Source organism: Ochlerotatus camptorhynchus, unplaced genomic scaffold (genome assembly GCF_037179485.1).
Source record: "Ochlerotatus camptorhynchus isolate MF236.1 unplaced genomic scaffold, CSIRO-AGI_Acam_v1.1 ptg000022l, whole genome shotgun sequence".
Lineage (NCBI taxonomy): Eukaryota > Metazoa > Arthropoda > Insecta > Diptera > Culicidae > Ochlerotatus > Ochlerotatus camptorhynchus.
This window is the reverse complement of record NW_027040514.1, coordinates 7,829,106-7,840,275: the sequence shown is the minus strand read 5'-3', so window position 1 is coordinate 7,840,275 and position 11,170 is coordinate 7,829,106. Positions and strand designations below refer to the sequence as shown.

Genomic DNA, 11,170 nt, shown 5'->3' with positions numbered 1-11,170 from the left:
TCATCCATACAGCATTTTGTGGAAACGGGTGACAGCGAATATCAGGGCCAATGCTTCCTTCTCCACTTGTCCGTAGTTCATCTCTGCTGGGGTCAGTGAGCGCGAGGCGTGCGCAATTGCCTTCACTTCACCGGTCGGGAATCGATGCATGATGACAGTGCCAAGGCCGTACTTTGATGCATCTGCTGCAACAACGGTTTCCTTTGACGGGTCGTAGCGTGTAAGCAGCAGGTCGGAAAGTAGAATGGCCTTGAGCTGCTCGAAAGACTTCTGGCAATCTTTGGTCCAGTTCCAGCGTGCATCTTTCTTGAGGAGGCTGTCCAGAGGAGCCCTGAGTTGCTTCATCTGCTTAACGAATCTACCATAGTAGTTGACAGCACCGAGGTAGGAACGGAGTTGCTGGACATCATTCGGAAACTGCATCTTGGAAATGGCCGAATACCGTCCTTATCCACGATGTGTCCGAGAAACTTGATCTGGGAGAGTGCGAAACGACATTTTTCGAGGCGTAGGTGAAAGCCATACTCACGGATCTGCTCGAGAACAGCGTAGAGACTGCAATCGTGTTCCTGCTTGGTGCGACCAGCGATGCGGATGTCGTCCACATACGGCTTGACTCCTGGGCTGCCGGCCACCATGCTGTCGATGATGCGCTGGAAAGCGCCGGATGCCGATTTGACTCCGGGGGGTAGTCGGTTATACTGGAACAGTCCACGATGCGTGTTGACCGTGAGTAGCTTTCGCGATTCCTCCTCGACCACGACCTGTAGATAAGCGTCAGACAAATCGAGATGAGTGAAGTAACGTGCTCCAGCTAGTTCCGCAAAGAGGTCGTCAGGATGAGGCAGTGGATGATGGTCACATTCTAGCGCGTTGTTCAGCCCCGTCGAATAATCGCTACATACACGGACTGATACATTGTCCGACTTGCGTACGACGACTATTGGTGCTGCCCAGTCCGAGAATTGAACTGGAGAAATTATACCGTTTTGCTGGAGCCTCTCAAGTTCTGCGTCCACCTTGGCGAGTGCAGCGTACGCTACTGGTCGTTTCGGGCAATATGCAGGACGTGCGTCAGGCTTGAGGTACAACTTCACTTGCGCTTTTGTGCATCTACCCAGCGTGCTTCGAAAAACTTCCGGAAACTGTTGCTTGAGTTGATTGGTGAACTGATCAGAACGTTGGTGTACGACGTTGACCAAGCTGCTTATCGGCACAGACCACAAATCGAACAGATCCATAGTCTCGATTCCTAGAACGTTGAGTTCAGCGCTGCTTGAGATGAAAATGCGACCAGTCTTGGTAACATTCTTGATGGTGATCTCGGTCTGGAACTCAGCGAGAAGGTTGAGATTGCCACCAGAAGCTGTAACTGCAGATTCTTCCGTCGGTTGAGTGGGTGGCTGTCCGATGCTGATCCATGTTTCTTCTGAGATTATGGTGATATCGGACGCCGAGTCGTGTTGAAGTTTGACTGCTACACCATTGAGCTCGACCGGGATGAACTTCCGCTTGCTTCCGATGTTGCGAACCGTGTAGATGCTTTTTGTCTTCACGTTCTCTTTGGATTTGGTCTGTTTGAACGGTTTCGACGGCGCATACTTGTTGCTGTTGCAATATAACCTTCCTTGTATCCTTGTTGCTTGCATCTGGAACAGGTGTGCGAAGCGAACGGACACTCACGAACATAGTGCTGGTCGCCACACTTCCAACATGGCGTTTTCGGCACTTTTTGGTTCTTTTGACGTAGGACTACGTCTTTGATTACTATATGGGGGTACACTTTGTGAAAACCGAAAATGGACATGTAACAAATTAAGAAAGATTTTGAACGTTAATAACTCAGCTGCCCCTGGTCCAATTTCAATAATTTTATCACCAATCGATCAGAAATATGGCTACGCATCGATAACAATGCTCCCGAATGTTGATTTTCACAAGAAACTATTGAAAAACTGGTAAATGTCCAGCATTGTCCAAAAGCGTCGAATTAACTAACAAATCCACCAATTACCTACATGCATATGCTGCTTCCCCAGCACAGTCATCAGAGAGTAGTAAGTAGACAAAACAAGTCAAAGTGGCATTCGCCTCCGATCCTCGGGCGCGTGCTAATAGGGAGGATGGAATTGCGTAATATTCAGAACCAAACGCAAATTCTTCAAGATAACAACCATCCGTCGTCTGGCTCGCCGTGGCGGTGTCTGACGTATCTCCGGTCTGATTTACGAGATGTGCTGAAGGTGTTCCTGAAAAATGAGATCCGTGATGCTGTCACCTACACTAAACACGCCAAGCGTAAGAGGCTATGGATGTCATCTACGTTTTGAAGTGACAGAGACGCACTCTGTTTGGTTTCGGAGGTTAAATCATCACCAACTTTGGCAACAAAACGGCTCTTTTCAGGGCCACCAAGCTTATTACAGTAAAGAGTAGGAATAGAATTCATCTGCCTGTTAGACTATATTCAGAACCAACGATCACACAAAATGCTCATGTAATCAAACTGGAAGCAGGGGTACAAATTATTTTGATCAACTTTGAATCGCCACGGCCGGATATTTTCGATGCAAGAAGCAACAATCTAGCATCTAATACGACGAAGACGGCAGGAAACATTTGTGAAGCCGAGTTTTTTACGAAAGAGAGTGTCGATGAAGAGAATCAATCAATGTAGATAGGACATGTTGAAAAGTGACACAAGATATGTTTTCCGTACTGAGCTCCAATGCTACCGACAACAGGGAGGCAGCTCCCACATCTGGACCCTACCAATCGACCCATCAACTCAACCGGGGACCAACCGAGGGGGGCGACACATCTAAATCTCAAGTTTAGATGGTCAACAAATCTCACACTAGCGAATCAATCTTCGAACAATCTTCTTTCAAACCAAATGGCCAAATGGCTAGTGAAGGAATTTCAAAATATGCCTAAACCCTTTTCCACTCGCTCAGTTAACAGCACACAGGAATTCGCAAGTCAGCTTCAGGCATCAGGAGAGATTCGGGAAGATGAAGTCATGGTTTCATTTGATGTCACAGCACTTTTTCCGAGTGTACCAGTAAAGGAAGCCATCAGCTTTTTAGAGGACTGGCTTCTGAAGCAACGTGAGGATTCCACTTGGAAAAACAAAGTTCGGTCATATCTCAAGCTTACTCGTCTTTGTATGGAGGAAAATTATTTCATTTTCAGAGGAAATTTCTACAAACAAACTAAAGGCGCTCCTATGGGCAATCCGCTTTCTCCATTTTTATGTGAATTGTTCATGGCTAACCTAGAAAATACTCTGGAGGATAGGAATTTGTTGCCCAAATGTTGGTATAGGTACGTGGATGACATCTTTAGCATTGTCAAAAGGGAAGATTTATCAAAAACTTTGGAGGCCATAAGCAACGTTCACAAGGACATCAAATTTACTCACGAAGAAGAGAGAGACGGCAAACTCCCCTTCTTAGATCTTCTCATCATCAGGGAAACGTCTTCGTTCAATTTCGAAATCTATAGGAAACAAACAAACACAAAGAGAGTAATACCAAGCACTTCAAACCATTCCCATCAACACAAAATGGCCGCTTTTCACCACATGGTTCACAGGATGCAAACTCTTCCTCTTAGTGATACAGGCAAATCAAAGGAAATAGCTCACATTTTTGAAATCGCTAGACTTAATGGGTATCAAGAAAAAACAATTCAAGCAGTAATCGATAAAAGAACAAGGGATCATTTTAGGCGTATTTCGACAACTCTTACTCCAGTAACTGAGGGTTTAAAACGGGTAGCGGTGAATTTCGACAAAAACATTACCAAACCATTGATTTCAAAGTTTAGAAGTTTTGGCCTCGATTTAGTATTCAGCAGTAGGATAAATCAGCTGAAGTCACTGTTAGGATCAACTAAGGATTCAATAAATGTCTTAGGGAAAGCCGGAGTCTACAAAATCTCTTGTCCAGATTGCAATAAAATCTACATTGGTCAGACGAAAAGGACTTTGGAAACAAGGTTTAAGGAACACATCGCAGAGGTAAAAAAGGCTAACAAAGAGATAGATAAAGGGCTTCATTATGAATTTAAATCCAAGGTTGCAGAACATATCGTTAAAAAGGGGCACAATTTGACTAAGGAAAACATTAATATCCTGCGAACTGTATCTTCACCTTGGAAACTAGACGTAGCCGAAAGTCTAGAAATATTTAAACATAATCCATCAACATTGCTTAATAGAGATCAAGGAAACGGATACTCGAGACTCTTTAGCATGCTACCTAAAACAACACATCGTAGCATGCATCTACCTGTTGGAGACTGAATTTAGGTACATGGTTAGGTAAATTTTGACATGGCAGTGGATACCTGCTGATTTTTAGTACCTATTGATTAGTATATAACTCGTAGATTAAAGATGGATTCTTCAGTGGTGTTGAGTACTTGGCACTGATGAAGTCTGCAAGTAGTAGACGAAATACGCGTATCTGTCAAAAGATAAGCAATTATAACGGAATTAAAAGGAAATAAACCAACCCACTCAAAGCTCTTCACAATCTTCTTTCATTTGTCGCATCTACTTGCATCGCTCATCAATTTTTTGCAGGAAATCTTCAGAATCGTCATCAATCTTCTTTCTATCTACTCAGCGTGCGCGCAGCTAGCCACAGCAAAACACAATCTTTTTTGCATCGTAGATAGAGTCGTCCCCCTCGGGACCAACGGCTTTACTTCCCGAAGGAAGGCGTAAACAGAGATGTTATGCCTTAGAACATGCCGGTGGCGCCGACTGAGATTGGACCCAGGCCTGCTGGAGTGAGAAGTAATCACGCTAACCATCGGCGTAATCATGCTCACCATCTTTCAAGGTGATATCACGGCGAATGAGATCGACCCAAATTTGAGTTTAGTTATCTCAGAAATAAGAAATAAAGTGCAGGAACTCAGCAATGAGTAAATTTGCCTCTTGTTTTCCCAGGGAAAAATTCCAGAATTTGAAAAAAGAAAAGATTGGATTCACTCAGTATATTGAAACTACTCCGAGACTGAATAAAATTTTCGACAATTTCCTCATTTTCTGGCAGATTTTTTAGGTTTTCCACAGGAAACCATGAGACAAATTTACTCATCGCTGAGTTCCTGCACTTTTGGCGATTTATGAGTGAACTAATCCCAAATTTGGGTCGTTCTCATTCGCCGTGTATGCAAAAGGAAAAGAGCCAGTGTCGCTACTTGATAGCAAACTACTGATAATGGGAGGAGTCTTTGCAGCTTTTATACAACTTGGTTGCAATAGCAGCAGTAGGAAGGTGATGGCTAGTCCACTCCTTTACACCTAACAAGCAACAATTGACTGGTCGTGGCAAAGGAGGAAAAGGTTTGGTAAAGGAGGCGCCAAGCGCCATCGCAAAGTTCTTCGAGATAACCGCCATCGGTCGTCTGGCTCGCCGTGGTGGTGTCAAACGTATCTCCAGTCTGATCTACGAGGTGTGCTGAAGGTGTTCCTGGTGCTGTCACCTACACTAAACACGCCAAGCGTAAATGGTCATGGATGTCCTCTTCAATAAAACGGCGCTTTTCAGGGCCATCAAGCTTAAATCAGTAAAGAGTTGGAATAGAATTTATCTGTACTTGTTTGTCCATATTCAGAACCACAAGCCTCCAACGATCACACAAAATGCTCTCCAGAGTTGTAATTCTTGAAACCAAACTTGGAAGCAGGAGTGCAAGTGATTTTGATTGATTCTCTTATCAACTTTCTCTTTGAAAAAGATTACTACACATTTGGTACGCCTACAATTAAAAAATCGAAAGAGTTGAGATAATAGATATTTGATCAATTAAAAGAACTAAATGCTCTTCACATTTATTCCGTCCACTAGCGGTCCTACGTCAAGCTTCCGTTCGTGCCCCTAGGCACAGACCCTTTTACTTTTTTAGGCAGAATTATTCTGGTTGCGAGAAACAATGTTGACGTTGCGTGCTTATTTGTTCTCCACCATCAATGTGTCCTGCTTGAGATCGGCCACGAGATGGCATTCTTCCACGAGGTTCTCCAGGGTTACCTTGCTGGTGGCTTCTCCCAATTCGTTGACTGCGGTTTCGTCGGCTTCCAATTTCGAGATCAACCTAGCTCGTATGTCCGCATCCCGTGGCGATTGGAGTCCACAGACGAAACGGAGAGCTTTGAATTGGTCCGGTGTGAGCTTGGACAGCTGAAACGCTTCACAGTGTTTGTTCACCATGGCAGCATACGATGTGAAGTCATCCGCGTCACTTTTTGCATACTGGAGGCACTGGACCGAACAGTTTCTTCAGTTTCGTGACGGTTTCGTCCAGGGTGAAGTCCCGGGGATGCTTGGGAAGAATGGTGTTGACGTACTTCTCGTGCAGAGGCGTGCTTAACTTGCGAAGAAGCAATCTCACACGAGTGGCGTCATCCAGGGATTGGCCGTCCTTTGTAAAGACATCCTCGTACCTCGCATACCAGTCATCGAAGAAAACTCCTCCGTCCGGATCGTACTGGAAATCCTGGATCCCGCTTGCCAAGGACTCAATAATCTTCTCACTGCCAGCAGTCGGATTTCTTCGATTTTCCAGGTAATTGTTATATCCGCAACCAAGGCCAACAAGTAAAACAAGCTGTTGTTAAGAGCTAGGAATGACACTGATGAAGACTGCACATTGTAGTCGAAATACGTATCTGTCATGGATACAAAAATTAGTTAAGTGGAATTAAATGGAAGATAAACCCTTTTGCTGATGTATAGAGTTTTAGTAGGTTTTGTTATTAGCTCCATAACTCAAATCTGTATCTCTTATGCATCACGAATTAGCGCGGGCAGATCATGTTCCTGTTTTTCAGTGAATGTAAAATACATTCACTGAAAAACTGTAGTGGCTTCTGTTCGCTCTGGTTCGTCATGCATAAGATATACGGATTTGAGTTAGGGAAAAAAGTTGTAGCTACTAACAAAACCTACAAAAACTCTATACATCATTTTGCGGAATTCTGTTGATAAAAAAAGATAGGGGCAAATGAATGTAAATGAATGCACGAAATGAATGTAAATGATTTTCCATGCCTGAGTGTAACAGTCAATTTCCGGTAGATATGAAAAGCCACAATTACTTGCGACTACGATACATATCATTCTCATTAGAAGTGATCATCCCTACTTTCAGAAGAAAGAAATATTTATTTACTTCGCGAAGAACGTCGTCAGCTTAGCGTACACTAATGTTCATAAATGTGGGGTTCCCTTGATGTTTCACTATCATGTATCTCTCATATCTAACATCAGCGTAAAGGTACTTTACAACATTATTCGAGAAAGTTGCAAAGATTATCATCAACATTTATGCATCGAATCATTTTATCCTTCATATCCAAATCAAGGTCAGATAGGCTAGGTGATGTAGAACTTAATTTTTCATTTATGTGTTCCCGAACTTATCCTTGGTAGTGTACGAACAGAAACAGTGCAATGACGTGTACTAAAACCGAATATGAGCAACAGTTGTTCGTATTTTCGATTTTCATAAACCGGACCGACACATCGATCAGCATGATGTGCTCCTCTCTACACATGTCAGTCGGGAGTATGTAGACTTGGAAATATGATGGTCAGCATTCTTATGTTGAACCGGCCTGCCCCGATACTGCGCCTTGAAGGATGTTTCTTATGGCCATTTCTGAGATCCGAAAATATTTTCCGGGTTTCCGAGAACGCAAAGTAACCAACTCCAGTGATATGTAAGAAAAAAAAATCCCTGATTTCAGTACCTACATGTGGTGTTCAGCATTTTCACGGAGAAGTTACCTCCCCGATATTTGAAAAATTGTTCCTGTGAACATTCCTTAGATTCGGAAATTTTTTTATGAGTTTTTCGAAATGCCAAGTGACCATCTTCATTGATATTTATGTTCAACTGCCGGTGATTTCAGTGAGAGAAAATTAACCTCCATGTGGGTTCAGAACTTTTAAAAGAGAACCAGCCTTCTCTGATAGTGAACCTTGAATAATAGTTCCTAATGTCGTTCATGAGATCCTGAAATATTTTTCCGAGTTATCATGGGGACCATTCAATGATATTTGAGTTCCCACACCGCTGTTTTCAATAAGAGGAAATTATCCTAAATGTGGGTTCAACTTTTTCATGGAAAACCGACCTTCTCCGATACTGAACCATGAAATAGTTCCTATGGCCATTCCTATGATCCGGAAATATATTTACAAGTTTCTTGAAATGCTAAGGGACCACCTTCATTGATATTTGACTTCAAATACCGGTGATTTTAGTAAGAGGAAATTTACCTATATGTGGTGATCTATATTTTTGTATGGAAAATAGGTCTTCCCCTAAACTGAATCTTGAAGAAAAGTTCCTATGACCAGTCCTGGGATTCGCAAATATTTTTCCAAGATTTTTGAAATGTCACCAATTGCAATGATATATAAGGTTAAATACCAGCTATTTCTACACCGGGGAATCAAATAATTAGAGTTAAATATTTTTATGTAGTTCCTCCCTTTCCCGATGGGACCAAGTTCCAAGGACCAAGTTAATCTAAATGTAGGTTCTGCATTTTCATGGTGAATAGGTCTTCCCCGAAACTGTACTTTGAAGGATAGTTCCTATGACTATTCCGGAGATCCGAAAATATTTTCAGATTTTTTTTTTTAAATGTCAAGCGACTAACATCAATGCTAATTATATGAGTTCATACACTGATGTGTTCCGTAAGATAAAATCAACCTAAATGTGGGTTATGCATTTTCATGGAATGCCGGCATTCCCTGATACTGTACCTTGACGAATAGTTCCTGGGATTCAGATATATTTTTTGAGTTTCTTGAAACACCAATTGCAATGATATTTGAGCTCAAACACTGCTATTTGCAATAACAGGAAATCATCCTAAATTTGGGTGCAGCATTTTCATGTAGGCCTCGCTTACTCAGTCGATAAAGGCACAGCTCCAAAACAAGACCATGCCTGGACGTTACTGGGTTCGATTCTCGGTCCGGTTAAGTTTTTTTTAAAGTTGGAAAATATATCGAGTACCCTGAGCATAAAGTATCATTGTACTTCCTACTCAATTATACAATGCAAAAATGGTTCCGGCTTCGAAAGCTCTCAACAGTGGAAGTGCATATAGAAATCTAAGTTGAGAGCACGCAATAAGCTTGAAATGCGAACAATAAGAACAAGATTTTCATGGAAAACCGGCCTTCCCTGATACTGGACCTTGAAAAAAAAAAGTTTCAAGGCCATTTCTGAGATCCGAAAATATATTGTCGAGTGTTGTGAAATGAAACGTGATAATCTTCAATGATATATGAATTCAAATAAACACAGAAAAACATTCTGAATTTTACTGGTGATGTAAACATCCATGCATGCAAACATTCATGCATGTAAACTTCCATTTCACGTAAACTAGCCACTTGCAAGAAATGTTATTTACAAATATGGACAGTTGCGTATAACAAATGGAATATTTCATTGCATGTCTCATAAATTTACACGATCTACAATGTAAATCTGTATGATATATGACACTCCATTTATGTGCATCATAGTAACGGTATTTTACACTACTTTTTTTAACTGTGAAGGCAATTTACATACACGTGGATGTACCGAATTGTAGAGTTTTGCATATTCATGGAGATAAGACTACGGAGCCTTCCTTACCTCAGTCAATTTTAGCATACAGTGACCGGCATAAAAAAAGATCCACCGGCTCACTTGTTAGATAAATCGGTTTTCTTTCCCAAGCACTTTTTAAAAGCTTTATTATTGCACGTTTTAAGCTTGTTCTAGTACCACTTGTTATAGTACGTGCAAGAGTTTCAATATACGAATCAGTTCAGGTCAACCACTAACGAAATTCAAACGCACCCCTTGTGTACGGTATGACATAAAAAAAGATCCACCTGTAGAAACAAAATTTGCCGTGTAAATTCCGTTGACATACCCCTCACAATTCCTAATGTTGACATTTGTTTATTTACATTCATCGCAAATCTCTGCTGCAGCGCTGAGAAGTAAACGTATTGTGCGAAAGTAACGAGTTTTTGAAAGTTCAAATATGGGTGGAAAGAAAATCTCGTATGAAATTCGGAATTTAATCGTTCGTGACTTTGAGAAAAACGCATCTCAGCGCAAAATTGCCGAAAAATACTCTGTGAGTCACGGTGCGGTTCAAAAGATAATTTTGAAGCACCAACGGGTTGGAAGCGTTGCAGATCGATCTGGACGAGGACTTAAACGTAAATCTGATCACCGAGAGGACTCCAGAATCATCCGGGAAATCAAAAAGGATCCGTTTGTTACCATCCGCAATTCTCGATAACAGAGTGGAAAAGACCGGCGTAACCAACAAGCAGACATATTTTGCTGCCCTGGAGAAGGCCTGGAATGAACTGGATCCACAGCACCTCAGAAACCTGGTCGAAAGCATGCCGAAACGACTGCAGTCCATTATCGAAGCGAAGGGAGGTCATATTAACTACTGACCAGCTGATCATAATCGATTTTGTATGATTATAACACATGAAACATAAAATGGATCTTTTTTTATTTTTTTTTTTTTTTTAGTCTTTATTTTAGAGATTTTTAGCCTGAGGCTAGTTCATCTCTTATCTTTTTTTATGTCATACCTCAAAAAGTCATGCGAATTGAATTTGTTGTTTATTTTAAGTTTTGGAATAAAAAATACCAATATCGTTGAGTCAAAATAAACTTTTGTTATTTAGTTATCTGAGACATAAATCATATTAAATGACTTTTTGAAAAATAAATGAGTTTTACATGCATTTTTACATTCGACATCAGTGGATCTTTTTTTATGCCGGTCACTGTAGGTCCATTCTAGAGGCGGCTGGGTCCGATTCCTAGTTAAGTTCGGTGGTTATTCATCTATGCAAACATTGTATATATTTACGTTATTTGACAAATCTCAGCTAATCATGACATTCACTTATTGCAAACAAAATTAATGAAGAAAACAATTGCCGTGCGGATCTATTTGCTTTTTGCACTTCCTTCAGCGTTCCTAGTGGATTAACTGAAATGTGCCCAACTCTGGACGAAGCATTAACTTTTTTCAACAGTTGAGAAATGTTTTCACTTTATCAATAAACGTTACTGTCATTTGCAATAAAGCAATTGCCTA

General features: G+C 41.4%; 1 protein-coding gene across 1 annotated transcript; it reads right to left on the bottom strand.

Moving 5' to 3' along the window:
* LOC135704869 (uncharacterized protein K02A2.6-like) lies at positions 1-1,649 on the bottom strand. The gene is made up of 2 exons (XM_065226388.1): positions 530-1,649; positions 1-446 (listed from the first exon to the last, which is right to left on the bottom strand). Exons 1-2 carry the CDS (start codon positions 1,647-1,649, stop codon positions 1-3), a joined length of 1,566 nt encoding a protein of 521 aa, XP_065082460.1.
* Positions 1,650-11,170: the final 9,521 nt, after the last annotated feature.